The sequence below is a fragment of the Pollicipes pollicipes genome, unplaced genomic scaffold, assembly GCF_011947565.3.
Source record: "Pollicipes pollicipes isolate AB1234 unplaced genomic scaffold, Ppol_2.1 Scaffold_5724;HRSCAF=6776_pilon_pilon_pilon, whole genome shotgun sequence".
Taxonomy (NCBI): Eukaryota; Metazoa; Arthropoda; class Thecostraca; order Pollicipedomorpha; family Pollicipedidae; genus Pollicipes; species Pollicipes pollicipes.
The window spans coordinates 45,553,866-45,570,774 of NW_023596746.1; the positions used below are offsets into that span (position 1 = coordinate 45,553,866).

The 16,909-nt window shown below is 54.4% G+C and overlaps 1 protein-coding gene across 2 annotated transcripts in view; it reads right to left on the reverse strand.

Moving 5' to 3' along the window:
- Positions 1–11,590, reverse strand: part of LOC119103998 (influenza virus NS1A-binding protein homolog A) — a 36,723-nt gene extending 25,133 nt beyond the window's left edge. The window contains exon 1 of one of the 2 annotated variants that reach the window (XM_037227712.1): positions 11,458–11,590. In XM_037227712.1, the coding sequence (XP_037083607.1) occupies positions 11,458–11,481 (24 nt within the window). In that variant the 5' untranslated portion in view covers positions 11,482–11,590. Of the gene's footprint in view, positions 1–3,256; positions 3,533–11,457 lie in introns of those variants that run through there. The other variant, XM_037227711.1, reaches the window with a different exon arrangement.
- Positions 11,591–16,909: the final 5,319 nt, after the last annotated feature.

Here is a 16,909-nt window from a genome sequence, read left to right on the forward strand (position 1 = left end):
CTCAACACCTCAAGATCACGGCCCAGCCTGCTGCTTCCGTGCGTGGGGTAAATGCAAAAATATTCCGGTTATTTGTCAGCAAAAATGGAGATACCAGTTCATTTATATCACATTTGTTAATTACAAGCGTAGAAAGCCAGGGTATCTCCAGGTTCTCATCTTTCCCGCTACCAGCCGTTTGCTTTCATGCTGTAATATTTTTTGCAAAGCTGTGATATTCCCGGCACTTGCGACAGGCCGGTACGCCATGTAGTGGCACTAGCACTAGGACGCAGAATTCAGACGCCCCATGCCTTACGGCGCATTGGACCAAAGTCACGCTTGCTTTAAATGCCCATATGTCCGCCATCTGACCCATGCGGGGGTTAACAACGTGCTCCATGGTAAAACTGCTCTCCTCTCGTTCTAGAAATTATGAAGTTGGTTTTTTGGTGGCCTCATTCCGTAAGGGATGAGTGCGCTGGACAACTTGTTGACTATCACTGGTAGGCGGCCACGCCGAAAAGCAACGCCCTCAGGAGGCGGAGCGTGCTTGATTAAGTGTTGTGGGTCCCGGCACGCTTTTTCACTACTTTGGTATGTTACCAGGGTCACGGGCGACATATGGGACTCTCCGCTGATTTTCGTACAATCACGCAGCAAAGGTCGTGATTATCACAGGCGGTGGACTCAGTGCACGATAAACCATGACATTCCTCTAAGACCCACAGAATACGTGTAAGAAACCAGTCGCCGTTTGAGAAAAACAAAGTTTGCGCAGGGCAATACGGAGCGTGGCACATCCTTCATGTGTCCCCTTCTTCACCCTCCTTTTGGTGGCTGTCACAGGCCCGCCATATCTCCCACAACAGTCATGATCCTGCCGACATGGTCATGCCCAGATTCCTATGACTGTCTGCCGGCGACGGCCCCCAGCGGCGCTGCCCGCCGCGCCGCCCTGAAGCCGGTGCCGAGCGTGCCGGTGAGCTGACCCGGACGCCGGCAGGCGGGCCAGCCCCGCGGCGGCAAGCCAGGGCGCGAACCCGGCCTAAATCGGGAACAACGCCAGCGCCGCCCACGCCGCTCCGGCAGATAAACACATCGTCAAACCGCCGGCAAGCAGTGTGCCGTCCGTATCGTCCCGGCGATCCGCCGCGCCTCGCTGTCACGCCCGGACTCCGGACTATGTGACGTCACACCTGACCTTCGGGCGTCCGCGACCCGCGCTTGGGTACGACCTGCACTTCAGCACAATCTGAAACCGGTAGAATTCCCAGGCCGTTCACAGCCCCACACGAGCTCGTGTTGAGACCTCGGGCGCGGGGACCCTGGAGCCGCCGAGGTCATTTCCGACATCTGGTGCCGTTGACCTGCGTGACACGACCGTGCTGGCGCCTCGGGCAGCACAATGAACCGGCAGCTGAGACACTGTTAACCCGGCTAACTGCCCTATTCCAGCCACAGCGGCCAATGACAGCGACTATCATGTGCATGTGCCAACCGTTCGGAAAGGACGCTTCGCTCCCCACGCATCGCGAGTGCAACCACGAGGACGACGATCACAGTGCTTCAGATGCTGTAGTAATGCAACAGAGCGCCCATCGACGCTGAGGCGGACGCGGGATCGTTTCGGCCGCGTTTGCCGTCCCACCTGAAGGCGTAAATGGATGCAGACGAACCAGCGCTGTGGACGGAGCAATATTATCGACGCCAACGCACGCGCTAATGAAAGGGGTATACGCAGACCTTCACATGCCAATGCGACCAGAATGGAATCACTGCTACCCAACGTGCTTCGCTATTTGCGATCACGGTACTCTCGCGTGGGTGAGCTGATACACACACCGGGCAAGTCGTATGTCTCGCTGGTTTAACTCGTGGTTATACTGAATATATTTTTTCAGGGTCCACTGCGGAGATCATTCTGTGTTCACATTCTGTCTACAGATGTGTATTCGCAATGCTCACAATTTCGTAACTTGGAGCTATGACGTAGCGGTCACGTGGCGCAATGGAAAACAGGCTATTGCATACGGGCATTTGTGCCTGGTATTATTACATTGTCAAGCGCCGTTAAAAACCGGGCCCCATCTGGGTACAGGCCGGTCTTAATCCACCGCACGAATGAGCCCATCGAGGAAAACGTTGCCTCCTTGAAAAAACTGCAAGTTCATTCCCAGAAACAGACGAGTTAAGGTCACGACTGTTGTAGAACAAAACCACGCCATAACTGAAAAATGGATAGAATGGACTGAAAGCAGCCCCCCATGATACTCTCCTCTGTCAATTACTAGCGCGTATGCTTCAGTCAAAGCTTTGAAGAATTATTACACCATAGACACAAAATGATTGGCATAAACGAAGGTCCGGTTGTAAAAGGGGACTATGTTCAAACTTTCTGCACACTTAACTCCAAACTACTTTTTAAAGCGCATTGCTTTCAGTCCCTTAGGCATGCAGCCGGTCAGTGTCTGAAAGAAACAAACCGATGAAACGAGGTGCTTACGATAAGGATAAACGTCGCAGGGGACATGATCGGGACTTGATAAAACGTGACTGGAGGACCGGATGGACGTTTCAGTAACACGTTTGTTATGCTATTCTTTGGGTACCAGCTGGATTTTAAGCACGTATTAAGAAAAGCACATCAAAATGGTAATCGCTACAAAGCGACCGTTGGCACAAGGCGTGCGACTCACAACGGCTCCTGGTGCCGACATGATCAGACCGGACCGAGGAGAAAGGCGTTCCAAGCCCGGCCCGGCGGCCCGAGAGAGATCCGGAGAGTGCGAGGGCAGCCGGGCCACGGCGGGCCAACGGTTCGCCCGCCGGGGGTGACGCTCGGCTGGCAGCGGCGGCGCCCGCCAGTCGAAAGGCACGGGCGGCACCGGTTCATGCGAAATCATTTAACAGCTCGTAGAATAAATGACCCATCTTGAAATCATGGAGTGGATTTGGATGCAAGAGGAACTGGAGCCGTTTCATTAGAAGCGACACATATCCACAGGCTAAGGGTATTTCTGAGCAGTGTAGCTAGGCGACACTAGAATCATCGTGCCAATCTGTGCCCAGTATTGGTGCAGGGACCACGTATTTTGACTCCTTGCGATGACCAGTGAGTCACACCGGCAGCCAAGACGGGGCGGATCATCACGGGCGCCAGTGCCAATACAGAATAACTCAAAAACACCATAACCGTCATCGCACGCAAATATGACAGTGGCGATAAGGTTTTGAGACTAGCACACAGAGCCGGTGCCGGCGTTGAGGAGCTCACGATTGGTCGGTCCCTGGGCGGCGGCGGCGGCGCCAGACCCCTTTGCTCCATGGCGATGGGTCAGCCGGGGTCAGTAGAGGCCAGGTGAGGTCAACTGCCGTCGAGCGAGGACAGTCGCGCAGAACAGGGCCATCTCAGGCTGGCGAGCGTCCCGGGGAGGTCAGCCCAGGTCGACCCGAGGTCACTCAGGGCCAGCCAGTGAGAGCCGGGACGAGCCAGGCCGGCCGGGCGGGGCCGGACGGAGCGACCGCACCACGTGCTGTCGCGGAACGGGACTGTCGAGTTCCCGGACGCCGCGCGGGCGCCGCGCACCCAATCAATACCGCGCCGCGCCGGTCGGACGGCGCCGCCCCGCTCACGTGGGCCTGTACCCGCCGACCCGGCGGCAGACACGCTCTGGAGTCATCCAGACAGGGGCAGAGACAACCATCGGGGCTCACCGTGGCTGACCGGGATGCTTAGGGGCGCGAACAGCTGCCAGCATTGCACAGCAAAGCAACTACTTCCACGCGCAGTACACAGACCAGCCATTCATTTCGGGCCCGACAGCCGCGCGGGCAGACAGACCGGTTCAAACCAGTTTCGGTCGGCCGCGAACGAACGCAGAGCACTGGTAACTGCGGAGAGGCAGGAAGCAGAGCTGGCTGGACCCGGGTTACGAAAACCGAGGCGGAAGGGAGGGCTCTCGCTTCAGTGGCACACTGCAAATCAACGGCGCCGGTATGTACCCACCACCGCCAACACCGCTCGAGATGTTGCGCAACCATCTACACTCTCAGATGTCACGCCTCAATTTTGCTCATGGCGACGGGAGCAAGTCTTACTAGCGACATTCACCAAATTGGTGTCATGACATAAGTGCTAAGTTATAAGCGACATTACTACTGATGCAAAAACTTCTGCAAGCTCTAATTACACGCGGCATAACGGTTACTGCAAACACTTGCAGACTACATAAGTGCTATTAGTGCTACAGCAGATCTGACCACAATTCTTTGCTGTAGCACCCATGTTGCGCATAGGCCTTTACAGCAGAAGCATTGCCGTGTGTCATGTCATTGGGGCTTTACGACGCACCCAGCTGCTGAGGCTATGTGGCGTCGCCTGCCTCTCACCCTGGCAGGAAGGGCGGGCACCGTGGGGAATCGAACCCCGTACCTCTGGTTTCCCAGACGCGTGGTTAACCCAGATGCACTAACGACTACACTACCGGCACCCCAAAGCATTACCGTGTATCAGCAGTAGCTGTTTAAGTTTTTGCAGCAAAGATAATGACGCGTATAAGTTTTCGAAGCGCAAGTTTTGTCGCATTGCACTGGCACGCATAAGTCTTTTTGCAGCAAAAGTAAGACCGCATCTAAGTAATCACTGCGTACTTGTTTGCAGTGCAAGTAATGAAGAGCATATGTTTTTGCAGCAAAGTTTTGTCGTGTAAGAATAGTGTCGTTTCAAAGTGATTATCTAAGCAGAAGATTTTAAGTTATCTTCTCATTAGATTATAAATCAAAGCAGAAGAATTCATGTCGTAGCACTCCTGTTGGTAGGAGGTTTGGTTGTAGCACCAGTGTTGTGGAACCCACCAATAATCTCATGGGAGAAACAGAACCAGCTCACCAACGATATCTGGCGTGCCTGTGCATTATTAGTACCTCCAGCAATGAATATGCGCCTAAAAGTATACCCTATCCCCAATATCATATATCCCATACCTATCCCACCGGCAATTTGCCATCCATCGTTTTCACGGCAGAACACTAACACACGCTCGGGTGGCGGAGGTCAAATTGACCTCCGCGAAGGTTTTTCCAGAATCATTTCCGAAAGGTGTGGGGTAGCCACGCCAACTTTTGCATGGTTGTAGACAATTGAATAGCATATCGTTTGACATCAAAAATTTAGACGTACCTCGTAAGGTCGTTGACCTACGGCAGGTCAGTCAGGCCATGGTTTCAGCGGAGCCAATTTCAAAGAAATCGTTAAATTTGATGCAACAACAGAGTGTTAGACGAAGCCATACATCTCTGAAATGCTTTCTTAGACAACACAACAATTGATGAGCAAGCTGCATTGACCTGAGTTCAGGTATGAAGGTCAGACCAAGGTCAAAACCGACCTGTTTTATTACTCTAGGGCTTGCTGTATGGGATAGTTTCTGGAGCTTATTTCGAATTTATTGATGGCAGGTACCGCTTTCTACATCTTCCATGGACTTCTTAGAGGTCAGAATAGGTCATTGACCTAAAATGACCCAGGTCAGCATTTGGTTTTTGGGAGCATACTGCCAAGCGTAATCTTCGTCGCTTATCCAAATGCAAAACTCAGAGCAGTCTTGTAGTATTTTGGTCACCATGACCTTCAAAGGTCAAACAATGTCACTGATCTAAGATGAGCATGTGACATTTTACTTAGAAACAATTATCTAGGTTTCGGAGGCACCTTGGAGACCAACCTGGAATTTGACCTTGTCTGACCTTATTTGACTTGAAGGTCATGATCTAGGAACCTCAAACTTTGACCTAAGTGAGTCCATGTACAGGTCAACATACCCTGTGAATTTGGTGTCTGTAGCTCTCGTAGTTCTCGAGATCTCTTGGGGGGGGGGGGGCGGAGATCAAATTGACCCACCCCACCTGAGCGAAGGGTATCCAGCCGGCCACCCGGGCGCACGTTAAAGTAACATACGCAGCTGTGTGTTGCCATCGCTGATTTCATGCTCTCAATCCGCCGGCGCTGCCGCGTCCAGCCAGTGTCGGGCGGTGCGGCGACGGACGTCGCCTGATCCTTCAGCGAAGCCGCTGAACATCAGCCTTGGCGCCCATCGCGTGCGGGCTGACCCGACAGCCGGGCTGTAGCCGTGAATTCCCAGTCCTATTTCTGGGTTCACCATTTCGCGCACCTGGAGTCATCAAAGCGACCCAACAGTTCGGATATTGAGACCAGGAGCAATGTGCTGTGAAGCGGCCCTGATCAACAAGGTCACAGTCGCCACGCAATGATCGGCGAATGTAAACTTATAGCCGTGTGGCCTGTGGCTTACGTAATGCAAACGTCATTGGCACATCTCGAGATGACATATCCGTGTCATGAGGTTAAATCTGGAGAGATCTAAGCATACGCACGCCATATAGCGCTCAGTAGGCGTTGGGTGTGTAATTTGTGAACATCGGACATGCGGCACGGCATGCAGCATGACGGGCACCCATCTCTCGATTTGAGAACCGCACACAACTGGCGCGGTAAGTTCCGATCTACCAGACTTCCACGCGTCTGGATCCCTCCGACCAAGAGTTAAGGCTCAACGGAGGCCTGCGTGTCCGCCGCCACCTCCCTCGTCTCTCTTATTCGACTAGACCGAGCGTAACCAACAGGACACATTGGGACTGCAGCCAACGCGGCCTGGGTCCAGCCGGGTACGGCACGCGACGGCTCTGCAGTGTTTATATTTGGTGCTAAAGAACTCCAGTGATAAGAACACCACCCACACCAACCCCGTGCGCGCCGCTTCGACCAACGACAACTGCTTCCCTTCGACAACGGCCTCCCTTCGACAGCAGCGCCTGCCGCAGCCCGATGTTCCTGAATAAACACGCGCCCGGCGACGTATCGGCCCGCACTCCAGTCGCAACAGCGCAAATGCGCCGGCGTCGCAGCTCGGTCGAGAATGTGCCGTGACGTCAGAGACGGCGGCGCAACGGCCGTGCGGCAGCGCCTGCGCCGCGGCCGCGCGCGCCCGGCAACAGGGCTGTCGCCCTCCCCACTGCGCGAGCGAGCCCAAGGCCGCGCGGGCCGCCGCCGGCGCTCTGTAACGGAGTCTGCGGCGCTCCGTGACCTCGTTCCGGGTCGGCAACCCTACAGATGGCGACGAGGCAAATCTAGGTAAATGGTGGCGAGGTCTGCACTGCAGGCTGAGGCCTGTGCTTGCTGCAATCGGACCAGACGGGTCAGCGGCTAGCAGGCACCCGCACCACGGACGGGGCAGGCGCGTCAGGTCCGGACATTTAGAAGCAAGCACCCGCACCACAGACGGGGCATGCGCGTTAGGTCCGGACAGTGGGAGACAGGCACCCTCACCACAAACGGGGCAGGCGCGTCAGGTCCGGACAGTGAGAGGCAAGCACCCGCACCACAGACGGGGCAGGCGCGTCAGGTCCGGACAGTGGGAGCCTGGTCTTTCGGCGTTGTTTCAGAGCCGCACGATCGGTGGTATGTGACCAGGCCTAGCACATCAAATCATACACCCCTTTCTGATATCAGAAATAATCTACTAGAAACAAGGCATTCGGCGAAGAGAGAATGACGGTGCAAAGCCAGCCGGATGGACCCAAATAGTCCACGAGTGGCACCACGGCCGTCATGATCTCCTGTCCAGCAACGTAGCTTGCGGATCCGGCTGCTCCCGCACACAGCAATAAGGACGCAGCATAGCTCATCCGCCGACAGACGGCAGGCCTTCAAATAACATCGCATTTTAACATCCATCATGCTCCACGCGAAGGAAAAAACGGGAAGACGGAGGCTTGATCCCACAAAACCGACTAATCCGTGTTTTGTCTCGCTTTCTATGGGAGATAGCGTAGAAAGCGAGGCATTGTGGTACAACTCCGTGGTTCTCCGAGGTAGGCATGCACATACCTTGCGCTTGTGTTATTAATTCTTACTGTGTTATCTCTTAATCTCTTTTGTGATACACATGGTTAGTTGCGTTTGAAAACTTCAGCAGGTTTACCACCCAGACCAGAGAAAAAACGGTAGCAATATCTGGCGACCCGTCGGAGTGATTTCACTTCTCGCCCCCCCCCCCCCCCGTCCCACAAGCGTTGCGACGCATCGACGGGACCGGTTCGACCAGGTCACAGCAGAGACGCACGAGGGGGAGGGGTCTCGACGGGTGCCTGTTGCTGAGCGGCGTAAGGGCCACCGAGGACAAGTCTGGCAGGTGTCCATGTGCGAGGATCTGACAGAAAGAGGTCACGCAGGCTGCTGATGATGTTTGAAGATACAAATGATCGAACGAAACCGGTTCCTGCCGGATTTTAGCCTTCCAGAGAGGAGAACACGCCACAGGGAGGCGCACAAAAGACAATAACAGACTTGTTCGTTGAAAAATTGAACCAGTCCATTGAACCAGTCCATTGAACCAGTCTATTGAACCCGTCCAACAGGCTTTTTTTGAGAGTGATGTCTGTTTCCTACGCTTTCTTCCGGGGCTCGCTTAGTACACCTGCCGATTTTGAAATTTCTGTCCGAAGGCATCTGCGGTGTAAAAATCCGGGCCTAAACAAGAGTCCGGGCTGGGCGCCCGCCCCCCCCCCCCCCCCCGGCCCGCCCCCCCCCCCCCCCCCTGGCCCGCCCATCGTGAACGTCGTCGTCGTTTTCGTCACGATAAAGTGCAAAAGTGGCAATACACACAAAATAAACAAAAGTGGTGTTCACAGTTTTCCGTCGATGGCTACCTTCTTGATCGAAGCTCATCTGCTAACTCCAGGAAAAAGACATTTGGGAACCTATAAGCAGTCCCAATTCCCCCAACCTAACATCACAGAGTAGGCATTGCAACATTGAGCGTTCAACAGACCACCATCGTCCACGAGGATCCTGGGCGGCCGATGTCCTGTGCAAGGCTTCGGCTGCAAACCGACAGCACCGCTTATCCAGACACGGCCAACGCGACCACCCACCAGTTCTCCATATCGCTACACCGATCCTGCTCCGCGCCGCCGCCTGCAGCCGTTCTCCATATCCCCGCACCGACCATGCCCCGTGCCGCCCCCTGCAGCCGTCCTCCGTATCCCCGCACCGACCATGCCCCGTGCCGCCCCCCCCCCGCAGCCGTTCTCCATATCCCCGCACCGACCATGCCTCGTGCCGCCCCCCGCAGCCGTCCTCCGTATCCCCGCACCGACCATGCCCCGTGCCGCCGCCTGCAACCGTGTGCGCTGCACGCGGCTGCCGCCGGCTGGCACCGGTCACGTGGGGTCACACAGGGGCCGTTCCAAGAAGCGCGGCCGTTCCTGGAGCTGTCCGGGCCGGTCAGCGCGCCGCTGAGCCGCCTGGTCCCACGGCGGCCCAGCGGCGCCGGGGCTCAACCCGCTGCCGACGGCCCGACGCCGCGGCACGTACCCAGGCCCGGCCGTGACGGGGGTCCCGGCGCCGGCGTCACCAGGGGGACGTCAGCGCCGAGGGGAGGGGGCGACACGTCCGTGTCCCCCAGCGCCTTGTTTGCTTATGCAACAACGCTATCTATTTTCAATGTTATAAGCGCAGGCTGCCGCGATTCTGACATTGACTTGTAAACAAATTCGGGTTGTGAGAGGCGGAAGAATGGCGGCTGCGTGTATCAGCTTTGTGAGTCACGATTCCATTTCGCGGCACGTGGCGTAGTCGGCCTGCAGTGGCACGGGCGGAGAGAGCAGGGAAAACTCGGGGGTGGAAAAGGGCCGCAACGAGCAGATCTTAAAAGTAAAATGCTGGAAGCAGGTTGATATCAATAGCAGTAGTTGAGGCAGCTGCCACTTCTGCTTCGATTCTAAACACCCAGCATCCAAACATTATGCCTCACATGTGCTTTCAAACAGCTTCAGTGTTTCCAGAACCAAAAATTGCACGATGTGCTGAGCTCCAGAATATCTATTTGCCAAACCGCATTGGTCGATCGATTGGTACGAAGGACTCTCCTCCAGCGAAAAGCAAAGGGGGCACTGGAGCAACGCGACCAACTACACAGCCTGACGCCATTCATTTGACACTACCCACCATCATAATAATTTCTTCTCCTTTATTTCCGCTGCTCGGGGCCAATACGTGTAGGTTAGCGAGAGGATTTCAAGCTACGGGTCAAAGTTTTCAACTGGATAGCGATGGCCACGGACTTTCCACGTGCTCTGCGGAGGTCAGCCAGTTAGAATACCGTGTCCATGGGTCGTGGTGACCGCCACGCGTCATGTTCACATAGCCTAAATGTGAATGAAAACGTCTGCAGCAATATTGTCACCCACCAAAACAGAGCCTAAAAACATGAGTCAATTAGTTGAGGTGTCTCGCCCCGGTAGCTCGACTGGGCAACGTGCGGTTGGTATCCGACCAGCCGATACATGCGCACAGGCGCTTCTCGAACTCCGAGGCATCCAGCCCGACTGGAGCCACAACGTCGCCAGACCCACAAACTGCAACGAAAACGCTGCCCGCGCAGACCCCCCCCCCCCCCCTCCGCTCCCTCTTCCTCCGTCACAGACGCGCGAGAGGCGGCCGGTCCCGCTTGGTTGACGCGTCAGCGCGGTGGGTACGGAGACGTACTGCGTCTCCGTGCCCACCGAAAGTCACACCGCATTTGGTGTCATTGTGCGTCATTTTCTAACGTAAGAAGGGCTTGTATATTAACATCAAACACGGAATGACCTTTGTGGGTTCTGCAGAATGATATGAATGAAGTGGTGAATATTCCTGCACATTTGCCATGGTGTTTTGTCAGAGTGCCCGACGGCGTTTTTTCACGCCCAAGATGATCCTCCATAGCACACAAAGGCGATACACCAGCACGAACGGAGACGCCAAAAAATATTATCCGCGCGCGACTATCGTAATTCATTGAAACGCCAGCTTGGCGCAAGATAAAATCCCGTCCACATCCCTTCACCCAAATACGGGACAATACCCAGATATCGACCCGACCACGACCACGAGAGACAATGTCCAGATATCGGGCCGGAAAGCGCGGGTGGGGGCGTCCGACCGCAGACCCGGCGGGGGCGCTCTGGGCGAGGCTCGGTGGCGCCTCGCGCGATCCTGCGCCGTCCCGCCCCCAGCTGACGGCGCAGACGGACACATGGCGCCCCGGCGCTGCAGCAGCACGGCGCGCCACGTGTCCGTCGCCGCGCCACGTGCAGCGACCAGGCGCTGCTCAGCGCCCGCCACACGCGCAGTCGCCGACATTTTGGGCCGGCGCGCCCGCCTCGGCACGGGACGGACGGAGACGCGCACAGGCAACACGGGAAGAAAATGTGGGGAAATGTAGCAAATGCGATAGGAACGACGGGAGAAACTCAGCTGATTCGTTTATACCCGCCATCCATATTTCACACACAGCAAGACCTCACTCAAAGCGAAGCACGTTTGTGCTAAACCGGATGTCACTGCCGCCACCACGTGTGCCCGAGTCCCGTCCTAACGCTGTCCTGGTCTCGCAGCTGCGCTGCTGCACTTACCCACAGCATGGACGTGGCTGGCATGGTGATAGGTGTGTGTCGGTTGGTGCTGCCGGAGGTCAGGCTGCTTGCAGACGTGCCCGAGTCCAGCTCTCCCGCGCCAAGCCTTCTTCGCCGACTGCGAGCGGCGGGGACAGGCCAGGTTCGCAAGCGACGGGACAGGCCGTCTCCCACCCACAGAGTTAGAGGCGTGGGATTTACACGCAATAAGCCGAATAAAGCCCGGCATGTATCATGAAAGAAGGAAGATGGTTGAATTTGCGCCATACAATAAGGCATCTAGATAAAAAGTATGCTCTCCACATGGAAAATATCGTTACAGAAACTCCATGCCGCATATGGAGTGATTGGTTCATCACGGTAGGCTTTGTACAATCTTCAGCTACTTATCACTTGGCTCCCGGCAGTAATATTTCTTTCTCATTACGCTTGGTGGCAGCACATTCGCAGCTGCCCTCACCGCTCTTCGCCAATGCCTGGGGAGGCTGACTGAGATCCTCGTAAACAAGTGGGGAATCGGTAAAGAAAGGGGAGAAAAGGCGGTAAACATCACAGGGCTTCGGGGAATTCCCGTGGAGATAAGCGCAAGGGAGTAACAGGTACATGACTGCGCGTGGGGATGGTGGCGCGATAGCCACCGCCACCGGGTCTTTTTCAGTAGCGCAAGCAGGCGAGGGGGGCACAAGGTGCACCTGCCTCCTTTAGGTTGATGAAGGGCCCGATGTGAGGTTCCGAAGGACCCAGAAGGCCGAACGGAGGTCCCATTCAGGGGTCCCGGCCTTGAACGGGGCCTCCGACCCGCAGGGTCCTCAGGGTCGGACACTCCAATGCCAGCCTGCAGCCAGTGGGCCCTGTGCGCGGGCTAAGGGTCCACTGAGTCGACAAGGGTCTTATTTCGGTCAGACACCACCATTAACGCACAGTCGGCTCCATGGCGGCATGGGCTTGAGGGCACATTTACCAAACACAGACAAAGCCGGAGTCAACGAATTACATCGCTTGAGATCCACAATCCCCAACAGGGATCCTGCGCCGTCAAGGGACCCCGAGCCGGCCAGAGGCAGTATTCGAGGAGGCCCGAAGAGCCTAGCGGGCCCACCGGGCACGGCGATCAAGAGCCGATTTGGGGCTCTAAGGGCATAAAGATGTAGGCGGAGCTCTGCGGCCCCCGGGATTCAGGGGCCCCGGTCTGCGAAGACGGGCGGGCCCTTAAATGGCGGTCAGGGGACCCTTTTCGCCGATCGGGACCCCCTGATTCGATACAGATCTATAAGACGATCAGCCACCATCAGTACCACATAGTCAGCTCCGTGTCGGTATGGGTCCGAGGCCCCACTTCCCAATCAGCTATAAAGCCGGGGATTTATACTGGTCTGGTCCTGATCTTGTACCTGTTAGGGGCCAACAGTCCCTAACAGAGGGTACTGTGCTCATAAGAGCCCCGAACCGACCAAGGCAAGCGTCCTATGAGGCCCGAAGAGGGGCCGGGCGGTCCTGCGGAACCGACGATCAAAGGGCCGGTTGGAGGGCATAAGGGCCAAAAGGACTGGCTGTAGGTCACGTCAAGAACTGCGGCTCGTCGGGTCGTGGCCCGAAATATCAGTCAGAGGTCCTATCGCACCGTTTGAGGAGCCCCTGGGACAATGCGGGTGTCTAAGTCGGCCAGAGACCACGAACACCGGACAGCCGGCTCTATGTCCGTCTGAGTTCCTGATGCCTATTTTCTAAGCAGAAACGAGGCCGGGGTGCGTGATTTGCAATGTTTGGGGTCCTTGACACAATGAGGGGCTTCTTTGTCGGTAAGGGGCCTCAGTGCCCAACAGATGTTGGCAAGTGGCCCCGAGTTGGAGCAGTGTTTGAGGGGGCCCGAAGAGAACCGGCGGGTCTATCAAGACCAAAGGTCAATGGCCCGATGGGATTGCTGTAGGATCCAAACGGCTGACTGTAGGTCACGTTGAGAGACCCATCCTGTAGGGCCGCGACTCAGATGTCAGTAAGACGATCTCTTGCACCGATATGGACCCCTGAGATAAAGCGTTCCCCTACTCCGACCAGAGATTACGAACAACGAACAATCGGCTCCGCGTTGGTCTGAGCTCTGAGGCTCATTTTTATAGCAGTGACAAGGTCGGGCTCGTAATTCACCCTAGGGATTCAATAGGTGAGGTTAGGACCCTAACATTAGGCAAGGGCCCGCAATTTATTGTTTACATAAGCGGGCTCATTAGTGCTGAATGGAGTGGGTCGAAATGAGTTGAAAAACGCACAAGGCCATTCTGCATTTGCCAACAGCATTCTTTTGCAGAATCGACTAGTGAACCAAGCAACGTCAGAAGCCTTGAGCCTGCGCTCCGAATGCCGAAAGTGTAGTGGTTAACGCACCCGCGTTAATCACTGCGCGTGTGGGGAACCAAAGGTGCGGGGTTCGATTGCCCGCGGTGCCCGCCCTTCTCGCCAGGGTGAGAGGCGGGCGACGCCACATACCTTTAGCAACTGAGTTTGTCGTAAAGCCGCAGTGGTGCGCCCAATCTCGGGGAGCAAGACTGGCGATGGCCTGGGTTGTAGTTTTCGTAAAACCGAACAATATGGACCGCTGCAAATAATTTCAGGCGGCAGGCGTCGTGCGCGCAATGCGACCATCGTAAAATGATGTATCTGAGTGTCTTTCGAAAGTAATTCGTACAGTTAAAATATTACACTGGGCAAATCTTTTCCATAACTTTGAGGTTGCGCTCTCGACAGATAAGCAGTCACAGTAACATGAAAAATAAAGATTTTATCTTTACTCTTCCAGTCCCACCACCAGGTTCCAGCACCACTTCGTGGCGCTGTGAAGACCAATACGTTATTGTTATCAATTTCAAAATCGTAGAGTTAAAGTTTACGCCCGGCATATCGCTGAATGTACTGTTTTGTGTCCTAAAGCGTTCAAAGGTACTTGGCGCTGTATGCAAAAATAAAAAAGGTCATTGGTGCTCGTCTTAGGTCAATGACCTTGTTTGACCTTCGCAGGTAATAATGACCCAAATCATACAAAACTGTTCTAGGTTTTGCATTTGAATGAGCGTTGAAGATTACGCTAGGCAGTATGTTCCCACAAACAAAATGTTGACCCGGGATGTTTCAGGTAAGTGACCTTTTCTGACTCTTAAGAAGTCCATGGAAGATGCATAATGCGGTTCCTGTTATTAACAAATTCGAAATGAGCAGCAGAAGCTACCCCATTTAACAAGCTGTTAAGTATTAAAGCATGCTGGTTTTTACCTTGGTCTGACCTTCTTACCTAATCCTAGGGCAAATGAATTTAGTTATTAAATTATTATGTTGCCTAGGAAAGTATCTCAGAGATGTATTGCTTCGTCTAACACTCAGTTGTTGTATTAGATTGAACATTCCTTAGAAATTGACTTCAATCAATCCATGGCCTGACTGGTCTGCCGTAGGTCAGCAACCTTACAAGATACATCTAAATTTTGGATACCAAACAATGTGCTATTCAATTATCTACAGCTCTGCAAAAATTGGCGTGGCTTTATCGCGCCGTTCGGAAACTATTCTGGAAAAATCTTGGGGGAGGGGGATCAAATTGATGCCCACCCGAGCGCGTGTCATAGGCACAATTCCACATTTCTTTGGGGCTTTGAGCTGAGATAGTCATTTTGAAGACCATTTGGTGCAGTTCACAGCCTGCCCTTCTTAAGATATAAACCTCTCTATGTTGTATCTTAGCTATACACCCGCGAAGATGAGTGCACTTTTTGAGAAGGGTATTTCGAGCCCACTTTGGCATTTATGACATCATAATAACGTCATTGAAATCATAGCATCCCATAAGCCATGTGGCGATAAGTCCAATAAAAATATGATTGTTGAGGCGTTCATATCTGGCATTCGTGAGCACGATTTCCAGATATAACGGTCGTCAATTGGCTCGTAATAAATGTTTTACATGGTGCAACGACGTAATCAAGTCATGACGCATTGAGAGGCATGTTCACTAAATGGAGCATTGTGCTGTCAAGAGCAGTCTTTTCCACCTGCACCGATGTTTCAAACCGGACCAGCACGACCAACGCAGCAGTGCTAGCCCCGGCCACTCGGCCGCAACCAGCCGGTTGACAGCCCAAGTCCTGAGGTGCGGGTGATTACGCTTGTGGCACGGGGTTCGTGTTGTCAACTGGAAAAAAAGAACAGGGCAAATACTGCCACCTTTCTCCTTCGTCGCCAAAGACAGTGACGGGCTTAACTGCATCACGCTGATTTTGAACTTTTTAACATAGCAAGCTATGGTGGGAAAATCCAAGCCTAATGTGGTGGGGGCGTCTTCCTCTTAGCTTCGCCCCGCTTTTAATGCGCGGCATGGAGAGCACGTCAGAATAACACGCGCTGCAGGGTCGTTGAAATTTATCCCTTGCCGCTTTTTCTCCCAAAGGCGCTAGAGCTGCGACTTTTCCGATCAGTACTGGAGCTTTGCTTTATTGAATGTTGGTAACCGCTCTTCCCGCACTTTCCGACTTGAGCGAGGTCACGAGGGGAGAGTTGAGGTCACTTAGCTCAAGTCTGTTCAATATCACAGAAAATAAATTTTGCAGCCTTCCTACCACCAGTTCACCCGTTTGCCCTATGTTGACTGCATCCGACTGCCCCGAATGATCTTACACGGGTGGTAGGTGCGTGGCCAAGCTCATATTAGTGTTGTATCAGTAGTTATTAGTACCATGACCAGAAAACCTCGACGATGTATGTACGATGCCTCGGCTGGAAAGGTGGTTCTATGATGGTGGTCTTGGCCCTGGTCCCGGCTGTCCTGCCAGTCCACTATCCTTCATAAGTCGTGTTCACGGCAAGGCGTCTATTTCCGCCACTCACCTCACCTATGCCAGCCAACGTTGCAGTGTTCATACTCGGCGAGCGCCAAGGTTACCTTTGATCCGTGTGATGCCAACAGGTGACTACTAACCAACGCTGACAATCTTTGGACATTGTTTTTTCCTATCTGCAGCAGTGCATCAGGCTAAATGGGCTCAATAAATGTGGTAGCTAAACGTGCTATATTTGTTGCAGAGTGTCGTATGCTGAGAGTCGGGGGCACCATGTCCGGCGTCATAAGACTGGGGAAGGACGCTATGTCGCTGGTGCCGTCTCTGATATTTCGAGCGTTTCTCATCGCTGGACGATTTGGAAAACTGTAGCCGGAAGGAAGAGCGGAAGGAAGCCGTGGTATGTTGTATTGCGATGGAGATAGGGTATGCATATACACAGGTTTCTGTTCGGGGAGGAGGGGGGGGCGGGGGGGGGGGGGGCGGGGGGGGGGGGGGGGGGGGGCGGGGGGGGGGGGCAGTTACCGCTTACCTTAGTACCTCACTTTGTCACTTGGGATTATGCCTTACACTTATCGCACGTGAATCTTAACAGAAAGCTGGGATCTGAAAACGTTTTGGTTCTTCGGTTA